General features: G+C 44.9%; 2 protein-coding genes across 7 annotated transcripts in view; both read left to right on the plus strand.

The window, feature by feature from the left end:
* Positions 1-662: 662 nt before the first annotated feature.
* On the plus strand, positions 663-9,408 carry LOC113650028 (serine/threonine-protein phosphatase 4 regulatory subunit 3). The gene is made up of 16 exons (XM_027158056.2): positions 663-1,264; positions 2,586-2,641; positions 2,723-2,821; positions 4,321-4,944; positions 5,345-5,422; positions 5,508-5,624; positions 5,742-5,861; positions 6,062-6,193; positions 6,281-6,377; positions 6,493-6,534; positions 6,642-6,800; positions 6,913-7,082; positions 7,173-7,312; positions 7,453-7,601; positions 7,682-7,869; positions 7,962-9,408. The coding sequence occupies exons 1-16, from the start codon at positions 1,123-1,125 to the stop codon at positions 8,073-8,075; spliced, it is 2,427 nt and encodes an 808-aa protein (XP_027013857.2). The 5' UTR covers positions 663-1,122; the 3' UTR covers positions 8,076-9,408.
* A 3,295-nt stretch (positions 9,409-12,703) lies between these two features.
* The window catches only part of ccdc88ab (coiled-coil domain containing 88Ab), a 58,506-nt gene continuing 55,097 nt past the window's right edge, over positions 12,704-16,112 (plus strand). For 3 of the 6 annotated variants that reach the window (XM_047816074.1, XM_047816076.1, XM_047816077.1), the window contains exons 1-2: positions 12,704-13,398; positions 13,507-13,607. In XM_047816074.1, the coding sequence (XP_047672030.1) occupies positions 13,327-13,398; positions 13,507-13,607 (173 nt within the window). In that variant the 5' untranslated portion in view covers positions 12,704-13,326. The remainder of the gene's footprint in view (positions 13,399-13,506; positions 13,608-16,112) is intronic. The other 3 variants (XM_047816078.1, XM_047816079.1, XM_047816075.1) reach the window with 1 other exon arrangement.

Raw genomic sequence — 16,112 nt, forward strand, 5'->3', positions numbered from 1 at the left:
CACACACACACACACACACACACGTGCACACACAACAGTTTAATGAAATAAATGTAGAGTTTAATACAGGGTTTAAAACTACAGCACATGGTATTCAAGAGGGTTTTATATGTGTGTAACCTCAGATTATAGCAAAATAATCACAAAAAGACACTTGTGGTAATAAGGGGTTTTATGGGTCATAGGTGCCATTAATGATCCATTTTTATTACTTTTATTATTATTATTTTTACACACATGATGTTTACTAGTTTTTCTGACCAAAGTCTAAAAAAAAAAAAACCCTGAGGGGCGGTGGTGACGTCAGATCGCGCCATGTGATTGGCTTAGAGCGAGACACGTGCGTGTAGAGAACCGTTACGTTTTCTGTTCGATTCACAAATTCGGAGAGTCGACTCTAATTCTGATTCAAGTTGTTACAGTCAATGGAATCGACTCACCAAAACAATGTCACGTAAACCACATACATTTGTCAGAAATAAATGGCAATATTAACGGATTAAGTCGGATTTTTTTCATGAATGTTACAGCTTCAAAAAGTAAAACAGCTTCTTTTTTTATCTTCTACTTCATAAGTCAATTCGAGTCGACTCTCATCTTCTTTGGTCGTAGAATTGACTTAGTTCGGAATCGACTCTGTGCTCTTTCTTACTTCGGACGTGACTACAAAATGGCGGACATTTAAAATAGTGCACTTAATAGGGAATGGGGTGTGGTTTCGGACATAGCCGCGGTTTGCGCTCTAATAAGCGTTCTAGTGTGCTAAAAAGAGAACTCGGGTGTCATGGAGACTCACCGAACTGCGGCTAGCTAGGAGTCCTATCGAGCAAACGAGTTAGTGAATTGGGACACTGACATAACTACGGGTTTACAAGATGGCGGTCGTTGTGTTAGAGCGATAATAGCGAAAAACGACACTCGGCTAGTTTTAATAAAGCGTTCATGTCGATAACGTTAAGCACTTTGTTGTGTTTTAGTGTTTAAAAGTCGTTCTTTTTTACCCGCTAGGCGTTTGTAGTTATCCAGTAACATGCGGTTATTAAGTGTGAAGTGTGAAAGTAGGGGTTGAGGGAAAAAGAGACGTATTTCAGGGGAGGATTTTGTGGGATTAAGATATAAAGGATGTCGGATACGAGACGGCGTGTCAAAGTGTACACGCTGAACGAGGAGCGTCAATGGGACGACCAGGGAACCGGACACGTCTCATCCGCCTATGTGGATCGGTTAAACGGTATAGCGCTGTTAGTGCGGGCCGAGGCAGACGGTAAGGACCCGAGAGCTAGGCTAAGCTAAGCTAAGCTAATCTGCTGCGCGAGCTTGTAAACTATACTATCTTTAATAACTAGAGTTTTTTATTTTTACTTTTGTTTTGTTTGTTTTTTGTTTCCGGTTAATATAATAAATATTTGATGCCGAATAGCCGAATTTGTATTAAATAAATAAATAAATAACATTTCCAGTCAACATGTAAAGCTAAGCTAACAGTGAGCTAAGCTAACAGTGAGCTAAGCTAACAGTGAGCTAAGCTAAGCTAAGATTGATATAAATAAAGTGATGATAATAAAATAAAATGATTTGTATATAACTGCTCGTGTTTACTACCGGACTTCGTCTTTACGTCGTTAATATTCTAACTGATGTAAATGTTTACGTTTGTGAATGTAGATTTATTCAGATTTAATGTTTATTTAGAGTAATAATTAATTATTTTATTACACAGAAGTGTGAATTATGAATTAAAGTATTAAATAAGTGTCATTTCTGTGTGTTTGTATTTATATGGACACAATATTTATTTTATTTATAGCTTTTATTCCTTTTTTTTAACATTTTATTTATTTATTTTAATAAAAATAATACTCGCAGTGTAAACATCATCTTTATATTTATTTTATTTACAGCTTTTATAAAAAAAATACATTTTTATTTATTTATTTATTTTAATAAAAATAATACTCGCATTGTAAACATCATCTTTATATTTTATTTATATTATGTATTTTATTTATAGCATTTACTCCCCCCCCTCATTTATTTATTTATTTGTTTGTTTGTTTGTTTGTTTATTATTTTAATAGAAGAATACTTGCAGTGTAAACATCATCTTTAGGTACATTATGAGATATAACCAGCTGTGTAATGGATTTCTGTTGCTGTGAGGTGAAATAAATGAGACATTCAACAAATGTTTTATATAATGAGCAACAATTATAACAATTAAAACCAAAAAATATATATATTTTTTAAATTGGAGGAATTTTTATCCCCGATGCTGCTTTTTTTTTTTTTTTTTTTGTTTTTTTTTTTTTTTTTGGGAAGATGAACAAATTGATCTGTTAACACGGTACAAACACTGAGTTATTTTAACCTTAAACGTGACCCAAGCTGTCGTGAGCTGATGATTAATTACAAAATCAATAGTAAAATGCACAATCAACTAGAAAAGCCTCTTGGGAATGTTGATTTATTTATCATGTGACGTTTCTACTTGGAAATTAAACAAGTTTCTAAATTGAAATGTTTTTTTGTTTTGTTTTTTCTTCTTCCTCTTCTTCTCTCTTTTCTTTCCTGATTGTCCTCCTCAGGCTCACTGCTGCTGGAGTCCAAAATCAACCCGAACACGGCGTATCAGAAACAGCAGGTGACTTGGGCTCAGATTCACTGCTTGCCTTTTGTGTACTAGTTTGTCTGTGTTTTTCTGATTCATGTCATTTCTCTAAAGGACACCCTTATCGTTTGGTCCGAGGCAGAGAATTACGACCTGGCTCTGAGTTTCCAGGAAAAGGCAGGCTGCGATGAGATCTGGGAGAAGATCTGTCAGGTAAACTGTCCGAACTGGCATGTCTCTCTTAAACTCCACTGGAGTTCTGGTCAGAGATGATAAACAGAGCCATAAACCTTATAAAGAAGATATTAGGATGTCCGCAATATTCACATACAAACGTCATCTATCATTATATCAATTTTATAACGTAACGTGGCTCTGAAGTCAGTCCTGAACACTGAACGTGGTCTGGACGTTCTCTACACGTTCTCTGGACGTTCTCTGTCCTGTGCTACTCGCACACGGTTATGCACAGTTACCGTATCACCCAACAGACCCGCTCACTCACACGTGTACTCAGTGTAAACACACAGTTACCGTATCACCCAACAGACCCGCTCACTCACACGTGTACTCACTGTAAACACACAGTTACCGTATCACCCAACAGACCCGCTCACTCACACGTGTACTCAGTGTAAACACACAGTTACCGTATCACCCAACAGACCCGCTCACTCACACGTGTACTCAGTGTAAACACACAGTTACCGTATCACCCAACAGACCCGCTCACTCACACGTGTACTCACTGTAAACACACAGTTACCGTATCACCCAACAGACCCGCTCACTCACACGTGTACTCAGTGTAAACACACAGTTACCGTATCACCCAACAGACCCGCTCACTCACACGTGTACTCAGTGTAAACACACAGTTACCGTATCACCCAACAGACCCGCTCACTCACACGTGTACTCAGTGTAAACACACAGTTACCGTATCACCCAACAGACCCGCTCACTCACACGTGTACTCAGTGTAAACACACAGTTACCGTATCACCCAACAGACCCGCTCACTCATACGTGTACTCACTGTAAACACACAGTTACCGTATCACCCAACAGACCCGCTCACTCACACGTGTACTCAGTGTAAACACACAGTTACCGTATCACCCAACAGACCCGCTCACTCACACGTGTACTCGGTGTAAACACACGGTTACCGTATCACCCAACAGACCCGCTCACTCACACGTGTACTCAGTGTAAACACAGTTACCGTATCACCCAACAGACCTGCTCACTCATACGTGTACTCACTGTAAACACAGTTACCGTATCACCCAACAGACCCGCTCACTCACACGTGTACTCACTGTAAACACACAGTTACCGTATCACCCAACAGACCCGCTCACTCACACGTGTACTCGGTGTAAACACACGGTTACCGTATCACCCAACAGACCCGCTCACTCACACGTGTACTCACTGTAAACACACAGTTACCGTATCACCCAACAGACCCGCTCACTCACACGTGTACTCGGTGTAAACACAGTTACCGTATCACCCAACAGACCCGCTCACTCACACGTGTACTCGGTGTAAACACACGGTTACCGTATCACCCAACAGACCCGCTCACTCACACGTGTACTCAGTGTAAACACACAGTTACCGTATCACCCAACAGACCCGCTCACTCACACGTGTACTCACTGTAAACACAGTAAAAAAAAAATCTTCTCATCCTCGTTTAGGTCCAGGGTAAAGATCCGTCTGTGGAGATCACCCAGGATCCCATCGACGAGTCCGAGGAGGAGCGCTTCGAAGAGATCCCAGAGACGAGCCACGTGGTGAAGCTTCCCGCCTGCGAGCTCCCGCGCCTGGAGGAGATCGCAGACCTGGTGACCTCCGTCCTGTCCTCTCCGATTCGCAGGGAGAAGCTAGCGCTGGCGCTGGTGAGCGACAGCTACATGCAGAGGTTGCTGCAGCTCTTCAGGACATGCGAGGAGCTGGGAGAGCATGAAGGTCTGCGCCACCTCTACGAGATCATACGCGGCGCGCTCTTCCTCAACAAAGCGGCGCTGTTCGAGGTCATGTTCTCGGACGAGTGCATCATGGACGTGGTGGGCTGCCTGGAGTACGACCCGGCGTTCGTCCAGCCCAGGAGGCACCGTGACTTCCTCACCAACACGGCACGCTTCAAGGAGGTGATCCCCATCACAGACTCGGAGCTCAGGCAGAAGATCCACCAGACCTACCGTGTGCAGTACATCCAGGACATCATCCTGCCCACACCCTCTGTCTTCGAGGAGAACTTCCTCTCCACACTCACATCCTTCATCTTCTTCAACAAGGTGGAGATTGTCAGCATGCTCCAGGTGAGCCGTTTCACTCGGACAGCAATAACGACCACCAATCAAAACAATCTCCTATCTTTATTTATTGTTTTATAGCAGATCTTTATCATTATTCGTTTACTTTCACTTCACTTAAGGACGAAAATGTAGGTAAAACGAACCTTTCGGCACAAAATAAAGGCCGTGGCTGTTGTTCTGTCTGGGAGTGTTCTGAAAAAATGATTCAGAAAAGTTATTTAAAAAGTCAGATATTGGTTCATCTGGAAAATCCTTCTGGACCTCTGACATTCATCTGTAACTTCCTGTTTTCAACGAGGTGACACGATCGATTACGGCACCGTTTGCATATTATATTACACAGTAACGTATTTAAGATCTGAGATCATCTTTTGTTTTTTATTTTCTTCCCCGTGATCTTCAGGAGGACGAGAAGTTCCTGACCGAAGTGTTCGCGCAGCTCACAGACGAAGCCACGGAAGACGGGAAAAGGAGAGAGCTGGTAGGGTCGTGTTTATTTCCGCCGAAACGCGCGGCGTGACGTCCGTAACTTAACTCTGTGCTTCTGTGTGTTTGTCTGTCCTCAGGTCAACTTCTTCAAAGAGTTCTGCGCTTTTTCACAAACGCTCCAACCGCAAAACAGAGACGCTTTTTTCAAGACGTTGGCGAATCTAGGAATTTTACCTGCTCTGGAAATCATCATGGTGAGTCGACGACTCGCTCGGCGCGAAGGGGGCGGAGTCTAAAGACGGACGTGATATATTCCTTCTGCGGGTGCATTCGATTTTTAGAACAAGTATTTTTTTTTGTTGTTTTTAAAGGGGATGGACGACCTGCAGGTGAGAGCAGCAGCTACGGACATCTTCTCCTACCTGGTGGAGTTCAGTCCCTCTATGGTGCGAGAGTTTGTGATGCAGGAGCCGCAGCAGGCCGAAGACGACGTGAGTACAAACGCGTTATCGACACGTATAAATAATCGCTGTGCGTAAAATTACATCCCTAAAATCGCAACCCGCCTCGATTAATAAGCGGAGACGAGACGAGGAGACGTTCGACTGTGTGATGTCGTAACGCGCCGCGGTCAAATGCTGCGGTAAAGACAAAAATTTAAAGAATTGTGTGTGTGTGTGTGTGTGTTCAGGATGTCCTACTGATAAACCTGGTGATAAAGCAGATGATCTGTGACTCGGATCCTGAGCTCGGCGGTGCCGTGCAGCTCATGGGGCTCCTCCGTACCCTCATCGACCCTGAGAACATGCTCGCTCCCACCAACGTGAGTTCCTCTCTTTCTCAGCGCTTCTACATAACTCTATACACCGTTCGGTAAAATAAGGATGAGTCTCTGCTTCGAACTCCACAGAAAACAGAGAAGACGGAGTTCCTCAGCTTTTTCTACAAGTACTGCATGCACGTCCTCACCGCGCCGCTGCTGGCCAACACGGCCGAGGAGAGGAAAGGTGAGCCGTGACGGGAGAGAAATAAACACGCCGTGGATCGCCGTTCATTCTGTAAATAAAACGAAGCCTGATAAAGTGTTTTATTTTTATTTTCTTCTCTCCTTCTGTTTTGTAGATTTACCGGAAGGATCTACGAAAGTCAAGCCAGTTTGTCCAGGTGAACAGCACACGTTACATCACCTCCTCTAACTCCTGCCTCTCTCTCGTTCTGCTTTAAAGCCGTTCTTTCTTTCTTTTCTTTCTTTCTTTTCTTTCCCACTCCAGACAATTTCCAGACGGCGCAGCTTCTGGCTCTGATCCTGGAGCTGCTAACGTTCTGCGTGGAGCACCACACGTACCACATAAAGAACTACATCATGAATAAGGACCTGCTGCGGAGAGTGCTGGTGCTCATGAACTCTAAACACACCTTCCTCGCCCTCTGTGAGTCGCGGTTAAAGACGCCGAATCGGGTCGTGTGTGGATTCTGACGTGTGGATTCTGACTCTGTGGGGTGTGTGTGTGTGTGTGTGTGTGTGTGTGTGTGTTTATGAAGGTGCCTTGCGTTTCATGAGGAGAATAATAGGACTGAAGGACGAGTATTATAACCGCTACATCATCAAAGGGAACCTGTTCGAGCCGGTCATCAACGCTCTGCTGGACAACGGGACGAGATACAACCTCCTGAACTCGGCCATCATCGAACTGTTCGAGTTCATCAAAGTGGTGAGGAATCTTGGCTCGCTTTAAAAAAAAAAAAAAAAAGACGCTATTTATAACGGTTAAAATCGACATATTATCCTTTCACATCCGCAGGAGGACATAAAGTCCCTCATCGCTCACATCGTGGACAATTTCTACAAAGCGCTCGAGTCCATAGAATACGTCCAGACGTTTAAAGGGCTGAAGGGACGCTACGAGCAGGAGAAGAACCGACAGAGCCGAGGGATCAGCAGGTGACGTTTGTTTACCACAAATTCTTCTCTCGGTCCGCTTTTTCTCTCGTTAGAAGATCCTTATGATCTGGTTCTCGAGGTAACGCCGCCGCCGTCGCCTCTAAAACGCACACGTTTAAACAAATCGGAAATTTTCGCAGGTATCGCCGTGATGCCCGGTCCGTAGACGACGACGAGGAAATTTGGTTCAACGAAGAAGAGGACGAAGACGACGCGGACGCCGCGGTCGAGAAGAGAGTCGAGGAAGACTTTCCGGAAAGTTACGGAAAGTTCATAGGGGCCAAAAAAGGTATAAAATATTCCCAGTTTTTTTTTTCTTTTTCGAAAGACGTCGCTCTTCGTCTTTATAACTCGCTCGTGTCGTTGCAGTTAAAGAAAGCGAGGACAAAGAGAACCTCCCGAAGCGGACGCAGAGCGGCAGCTTTAAGTTCGCCTTCTCGCATTCCGCAGCCGCCGCCAACGGAAACAACGAGAAACCGGCGCCGTCCGCGTCCCCCGGCAGTCCGAACGGCTCCTCGGGTAAAGGAGCGACTGTGGCGTCTACCGCGGTGGTCAAGGTGTGTGTGTGTGCAAACGAACCGTACACTGAACGTGTGATGATCAGTATAACGTTTGATCGTAATCTCTAACTTTTGCTGTCATCGTGCAGGCCGGACTGGTGGGGCTGGTAGACTACCCCGACGACGAAGATGACGAAGGAGAAGACGAGGAGGACGAGGAAGACGATCTCGCTCCACGGAAGCGTCCTCGTCTCGGCTCGTAAAAAGACACAACGTAACGAACACGTCTGCCATCCCACGGTGCCGAAGAGTCCCGGATTTAGGAGAGCTAGAGGATTAGGACACGACCCAAACTCTCCTGCATCAGCGCATCCATCAGACACGAGCACCAGAGCAGCCACGCCACGCCACGCCGCGGTCACGTGACCCCTCTCCGTTTTCTTTCCTTAACCTCGTGACCCGGACGTGTCGAGCTGTGCAAGCAGGAACGATGAACTCCATCACAGCCGAGCTTTCTGTTGTTTTTTTTTTCCTTTCTTTTCTTTCTTTTCTTTTCCACCACAGAGCCGTTCAGCCTAGCAGGACTAGCTACTTAGGAATAGAAGACTGATTGGCTGAGCCTGTTGATTCGGTCGGGTCGAGGGAACAAATAAGTGTGTGGGAAGGCAAGGGGGGTGGGGCAGGTTCGGGGTAAGACCAAAATAATAAAATAAGAAAAAAGTAACAATTGAAGTTCAGTAAAAAAGGGTGTGACGAGCAGGACCCGGATGTTGTCTGTGTCCTTGACTTGAAACTAGAACCTCACAGTCATGAATTTATCATCAGTAGCTGTACAGCAGTATCTTTTTTTCCCCTCTTCATGTTTTGTTTACTTCTTCAGTGATGTTTGTTTTTTAAGATTAAAATGCCAGTGTAAATGTTTCTCCCCCTCTTTCGACACGCATTAACGCGGGGACGATCGTTTACACCTTTTTTTTTTAAATCACATTTGTTGGAGAAAACTTCAGTTGAAGAAGTTGTGATGCTGATTTTAATAACGTATATTAAACATGTATTAAAAACTGCAGTAAAGTCATTTCGCAGATGAACGGAAACGTGTCCGAGCGTCTCTGTGTCGCGTCCGGTCGGTGAGCCAAGACGTCTCGGACGAGCGCAGGCTCGGGTGCGGCGGATCACCAGCACGCGGTGTTTTACAACTAAATATAATCCCACAACACACCACATAATGCACTTCCTGTCGCTGCAGATTTGCATATCTGCACGTAGCCTGATGAGGGTTTTCTCAGGCGTCCGTATGACCACGAGCCCGAAGCTGCAGACGATTAAAGGTCCAGTATCGAAGCCTTCGCTTTTGTTTCTCTTCATGTATTTTCGTTCATCGCCGCAACCCTCACAAACAAATCTGTGTTGATTTTGTTTTAAATTGGCCTTAAAAACAAGTTTAATCAAGATGTGTTCTTATGTACCTCAGGGGTGCACTTTGTAACGTGTTTTTAAGTCGCTAATGATCATTAAAAGGACTGAGTTCAGCTGTCTGTTAAGATCGTTTCAGGCCCAGAAATAAAGTCTATCTACAAACCCGGTCCCTGAAGCAGAGATTGAGAAGTGTCTGTCTTTTTGTGTGTGTGTGTGTGTTGCAGGAGTTGTGCTATAACAGTCTTGTATATTATTATATACACTATAATTATTGTTCATAATTTTATAGTACATTATAAATTACATGCACTAATATGGGATAGCAAAAAAATACAACGTTATACAGTATATAGTACTGTGTAGTCTGGAATGTTGTGTACTGTACATATAAATGCTATAATATGATAATATAATGAGGTACAACCTACATCATATATGTGCAATAACACGGAGTATGAAGAGTTACGTCTGTTCAATATAGTGTGGAATAGGACGATATGTATTATATACAGTAACGCAGTAGACGGGTGGTGTACAGTATGGAGTAGTGCAGTAGACGTGTGGTGTACAGTATGGTGTAGTGCAGTAGACGGGCGGTGTACGGTATGGAGTAGTGCAGTAGACGGGCGGTGTACGGTATGGAGTAACAGTAGACGGGCGGTGTACAGTATGGAGTAACAGTAGACGGGCGGTGTACAGTATGGAGTAACAGTAGACGGGCGGTGTACAGTATGGAGTAACAGTAGACGGGCGGTGTACAGTATGGAGTAACAGTAGACGGGCGGTGTACAGTATGGAGTAACGCAGTAGACGGGCGGTGTACAGTATGGAGTAACAGTAGACGGGCGGTGTACAGTATGGAGTAACAGTAGACGGGCGGTGTACAGTATGGAGTAGTGCAGTAGACGGGCGGTGTACAGTATGGAGTAGTGCAGTAGACGGGCGGTGTACAGTATGGAGTAACAGTAGACGGGCGGTGTACAGTATGGAGTAACGCAGTAGACGGGCGGTGTACAGTATGGAGTAACGCAGTAGACGGGCGGTGTACAGTATGGAGTAGTGCAGTAGACGGGCGGTGTACGGTATGGAGTAGTGCAGTAGACGGGCGGTGTACAGTATGGAGTAGTGCAGTAGACGGGCGGTGTACAGTATGGTGTAACAGTAGACGGGCGGTGTACAGTATGGAGTAGTGCAGTAGACGGGCGGTGTACAGTATGGTGTAACAGTAGACGTGCGGTGTACAGTATGGTGTAACAGTAGACGTGCGGTGTACAGTATGGTGTAACAGTAGACGGGCGGTGTACAGTATGGTGTAACAGTAGACGGGCGGTGTACAGTATGGTGTAACAGTAGACGTGCGGTGTACAGTATGGTGTAACAGTAGACGGGCGGTGTACAGTATGGAGTAGTGCAGTAGACGGGCGGTGTACAGTATGGAGTAGCAGTAGACGGGCGGTGTACAGTATGGAGTAGTGCAGTAGACGGGCGGTGTACAGTATGGAGTAGTGCAGTAGACGGGCGGTGTACAGTATGGAGTAACAGTAGACGGGCGGTGTACAGTATGGAGTAGCAGTAGACGGGCGGTGTACAGTATGGAGTAGTGCAGTAGACGGGCGGTGTACAGTATGGAGTAGTGCAGTAGACGGGCGGTGTACAGTATGGTGTAGTGCAGTAGACGGGCGGTGTACAGTATGGAGTAACGCAGTAGACGGGCGGTGTACAGTATGGAGTAACAGTAGACGGGCGGTGTACAGTATGGAGTAACAGTAGACGGGCGGTGTACGGTATGGAGTAACAGTAGACGGGCGGTGTACAGTATGGAGTAACAGTAGACGGGCGGTGTACGGTATGGAGTAACAGTAGACGGGCGGTGTACGGTATGGAGTAACAGTAGACGGGCGGTGTACGGTATGGAGTAACAGTAGACGGGCGGTGTACGGTATGGAGTAACAGTAGACGGGCGGTGTACAGTATGGAGTAACAGTAGACGGGCGGTGTACAGTATGGAGTAACAGTAGACGGGCGGTGTACAGTATGGTGTAGTGCAGTAGACGGGCGGTGTACAGTATGGAGTAACAGTAGACGGGCGGTGTACAGTATGGTGTGGTATAAAGCATTATAAATATTATTGTAACAAGTATATAATGTACCACACACACACACACACACACACACACACACACACACACACGAATTTCCATCTCCACACCCGTCCATGACACAGATGCGGTGATGAGTGTAGACCTGACAGCTGTGGACGAGATGCTGTTCTCTGTCTGTGAAGAGGATTTAAGGCTTTACTGCCAGTGCTGCTGTTGCCTAGCAATCACCGGGGCAGCGGGTGGTCTGTTGGCATGGCAACAGATGAACACTGTGGTGTACAGACACTTTTTTTTTTCACATCTTTGTGTTTTTAGGCTGCAGTGATTCTGCAGTAATTGCATGTTGTGTCATGCAAGAATCTGGATATCAATTTAACGCTTGAATAACACTCGACCCTCTGATGGAGATAATAGAGCATCCGACTAATCTAATTACGTGAACTTTCTATTAGCATAATGTGAAGCTGTCGTCGTTGTCATTCCAGAACAGATACTACCTTTACCTTCATCTAATTTCCTGCTTTAACGGCTTAATTAATCAAGCGATCTATATTTGATTTGAGAACTCGGTAGGGAACTTAATGGAGAAGAGGCCATAAATAAACTAATCATTAGAGTCTCCACAGGACAGAGGATAAAATCACTCACTCACTCACTCACTCACTCACTCACTCACTCACTCACTCACACCCCAGTAATCTCAGGAACTATACACACTTGTGCATGTAACCTCATCATAGTGTAGCCTATCTTACACCTACTACATTATATTATTGTAAAACGACAACCCTGCAGTACCGCTCATCACCACCAGGGGTCGGTGATGATCAGTTCAGGAGCATCACTCACAGAAAAAAGGGCGTGTCCTGCAGCATCAGTGACTAACGAGTAGCTACATAATCAGTGCTGTGCATCGTATCATATGAAGACATGACAATGAAATGATATAGTATTAGGAAAACCTCATCTGCTAGTTCTAATTATTACTTCCTGTCACAATCCTGAGATGTTTTATTCCTCTTATACCAGTGTTATTTTCCAAGCTGCTGCAATTTCTCACGTGTTTTCGCACAGTTTATTCATGTTGTTTATTTATGTCTTATGTGGATCCTCTAAAGGTCACTTCCTTAGATTTTTTTTTTCCTGTACCACCTCATGAATTTATCAATAAATTCAAAAATGGAAGAAAAAAAACAAATTTTTATATATTTCTACAAATCTGCTCTGAGACGCAAATGCGCAAATACGCAAATGCGCAAATACGCAAATAAAAGTGAATTGAATTGTATAGAATTGTGGGCGGGGCCAGAAATGATCCAAAGTGAAAGGGCGTGGTTTGGTTTAGATTAGGGGGCGTGGCTTATCCGGGTCTTCCCCGGCAGACTGCAGTGTGCGTGTGTGCGCCATTTGGGGAGCGCCGTCATGGAAACGCGGGCAGGAAATCAGCGCTGCCAAAATCCCCATTCCTGGGATACTCATTAAAACCATTTTTTAATAAAAGAAGCTTTCTGCTGGAAATAAGAGACGACTGGAGACACACTCACACACACTCTGGGATCATCTGTGTGTATCAAACCTGCTGGATTTCTCACATCTTATTGTTGGTGGATCTACTTCATTTTTGTCGGGGTTTTTTTTTTCAACCCCCGACTTGTTTTCAGGACGTTTTCGGTCATGTCCAGAAGCTTTGTTTACTCTTAATCAGTATTGATGATGTGTTTAAATAGCAACACGACATGTAGACGAGGATAAACAAAGGAGAAGACGAGATGTTCCAGCGTTTCTGCTCATTTCTCACAGTGTGACTGACTGCAGGACGTTCTGCGTCTCTGTTGTGCGCTTCTTTATTATAGGGGATTTTATTATAGAAGAGAAATAAAAATAAAATGAGTTTTATTAAAACGGATTTGTTAAGCTGAGCTCTTTTTGGAGGTCGTGGAAATCGTTTAGAATTCCATCTCGTTTTTATTTTATCTCGTTTTGTGTGTGTTTGTAAATGGAGAAAATGGACAGCGAGGTATTCACACCTCAGCTTGAGCAATTTCTGCTCACTCCTCTGGTGGCATGGGTGAGTAAGATAGATAGATAAATAAACCATTTTCTTCTTCTTTCACATCTCTAACATGCTTGTATACGTGTAATGTTTCGCACTAACACGTTTCTCGATACGTCCTAGGTGAAAACGGTGGTCCGGCCAAGCCAGAGCGACCAAAGCAGTCTTTCCCTGTACATGGAGTTAGTGGATGGTTGCTACCTCAACGAGGTCATGCTGAGGATGTAAGTCTTTCTCTATCATATCATCTTCATGCCCTTTTCATCGCTTGCCCACGTTTCAGCCGTATTCATCGCACCGTTCTCAGAAGATCTGGTGCTGAAACCGAGCCTTAACGAGGATCCGCTCCCATGGAGAGGCGAGGCGAGTCGTGGATAAAATGTAGAGCATTGCGAATGTTTTCTTCTCTTTGTGAGGACTGAATGCCGATCACGAAGCGCTCGAGCACACCTAGTCTCCGTACGCTCGTTGTTATGAAGGTCAGTGCGTGAGAAGGCACGCTGCAGGAATGCCATGCTTTGTGAAGACTTTGTGCCTGAAGGGATTCTCCTGAGAACGTTTCCAAAGGTCTCGAGAGGAGCCGTGGGCTTTTGTTGGTGTACAGTGTGTTCAGTGTTCATCAAGGTTGAAGACAGGGTTATTATTATTACCATTATGTTGTTAATAAATAAAGGATTTCTGGATAGCGTCCCTGCCTGGGTAATCTTTTAAGGAGCTTTGCACGTGTCCTTAGTTCACACTAGCAAGAAATCGTTGCAGGAGATCATCAGGCAAAATTTTCAACTGAGATTTTCTTAATTTTGTGCAAATCTATTTGTCTATAAGTCCAAGCGATTCCTCAGAGTAAATCCTAGGCCGCGGACGGTCCGACTTTTCTTAGGTTCTCGCTCCCAGCTTTAGTTCCCGCTAACGTTGTCTTTGGTCTCTGTCTGCAGTGATGTGTCTCTTTTCTGCTTTATATCAAGTCTGATGTCATTGTGGACGGTTTTGACGTACAGAAGATTTAGATTCTGCCTACGTTCTGTGTACGAACGGCGTTTTATCTCGTTGGAGAGTAAAATGACATTCGATTTAAAATAAACCAGATATGACTTCGTCTTAGGCTTTGGTCGCCATGGATACACCATCTTTCCTTTAGGCCACATCATGGATGTGACTGCATTCTGGTCGACTTGTTCGCTTCCGGTAGAAATCTAGACGCGTAAACTTAATGGAGATGTTTTTCATGTCTTTTTTTTTTCCGTGTTTTTTATTTTTTTTTCGTGCATCTTCTTTAACGTCTTTTTCTTGCCTTTTATTAAGATTATTGATTATTACCAAGACTCACAGACCAAACCTAAAAGTCTTGAGATAAAAATCCTTCCTCCAGCAAGGAAAAATCCTCTTAGGGAGCACAAGAGGAAAGAAACCTGCAGAGGAACCCGGCTAAAAAAAATCTCTAATCTCGTCTGGAGCGTTTGATCATGTCAGTAGATGAGTTTTGTCCTTCTGAGATCTCAGTTTTTTTGGAGTTTCTCAGGTTATCCTCAGCACTCAGGATGGTGTCCACGCTGTGGTGTGGGACGGCCGTTAGTTCTGGTGGAGACTCGGAGCTTCGGGCAGCTGTTGGCGCTCGTCCTCTCAGCGTGGCGCTGGGACAGAAGGCACATTGTCTCAGAGGGAAGTGAAGCGGCTCTTTGTTAAGCTCTGCTCGTGTTAACTGGTTCCCCTGGACATTAGATCTCCTGTTAAATCTCTACTCAAAGCCACATGGAACCGGTTAATCAGTGTTTGTTGATTTCTTGTGGAAGAAGAGTCAGAAGAGCTGAGCAGACGAGTCAGAAGAGCTGAGCAGACGAGTCAGAAGAGCTGAGCAGACGAGTCAGAAGAGCTGAGCAGACGAGTCAGAAGAGCTGAGCAGACGAGTCAGAAGAGCTGAGCAGACGAGTCAGAAGAGCTGAGCAGACGAGTCAGAAGAGCTGAGCAGACGAGTCAGAAGAGATGAAAAGGAACATCTAACCATCGCATCTGTTACTTCTGAACCTCCACCACGTTACATTACGTCTTGTGATCAATACTCGTTCTCCTAAACGGCTTCTGTTGCCTCGTCGGCACTGATGGTCATTATCCAGAGGAATGGCGAAGGAAAAGAGATCGGTCTCTTCATCCGTCTCAATATCGGCCAGTTCCAGGGACCACAGTCGAGATGTTTAGGCCCGGAGCCGAGAGCCTCTCCGCGTCCTGCTGTGTCTCTAAAGTCCAGAGTGATGAATGTCAGGAACAGCAGCAGGAAGCACAAAGCCGTTAGTTATAAGCGATGCCGCATCAAACCACCGGACAGGTCAGAAGATGAGTGCGATTTTTTTTTTTTTGTGCTTCGGATGACTTTAATTCTTCATGACGGATCTCCGCAGGTTCGGTTTATTACAAAAAGACAATATAAGAAAAGAACGGTGTGGAAACATGAACGCAAAAAAACTCCGTAGAATAACCTGTGAAGAAACTTCCAGGGTCTCGAGACCACGTTTAAATAGAAACCGAACCGAACTTGTTTGTGGACTCGTAAACGTGACGAAGACGTGTTTGTAAACGTGACGGAGACGTGTTTGTAAACGTGACGGAGACGTGTTTGTAAACGTGACGGAGACGTGTTTGTAAACGTGACGGAGACGTGTTTGTAAACGTGACGGAGACGTGTTTGTAAACGTGACGGAGACGTGTTTGTAAACGTGACGGAGACGTGTTTGTAA

Source organism: Tachysurus fulvidraco, chromosome 7 (assembly GCF_022655615.1).
Source record: "Tachysurus fulvidraco isolate hzauxx_2018 chromosome 7, HZAU_PFXX_2.0, whole genome shotgun sequence".
Lineage (NCBI taxonomy): Eukaryota > Metazoa > Chordata > Actinopteri > Siluriformes > Bagridae > Tachysurus > Tachysurus fulvidraco.

Excerpts from the sequence above, each read along its gene's own strand:
- LOC113650028 (XM_027158056.2), top strand. The coding sequence starts at position 1,123 with ATGTCGGATACGAGACGGCGTGTCAAAGTGTACACGCTGAACGAGGAG. Across the intron at positions 6,194-6,280 it reads ACATGCTCGCTCCCACCAAC|AAAACAGAGAAGACGGAGTT; the intron begins GTGAGTTCCTCT and ends CGAACTCCACAG. Across the intron at positions 6,378-6,492 it reads CACGGCCGAGGAGAGGAAAG|ATTTACCGGAAGGATCTACG; the intron begins GTGAGCCGTGAC and ends TCTGTTTTGTAG.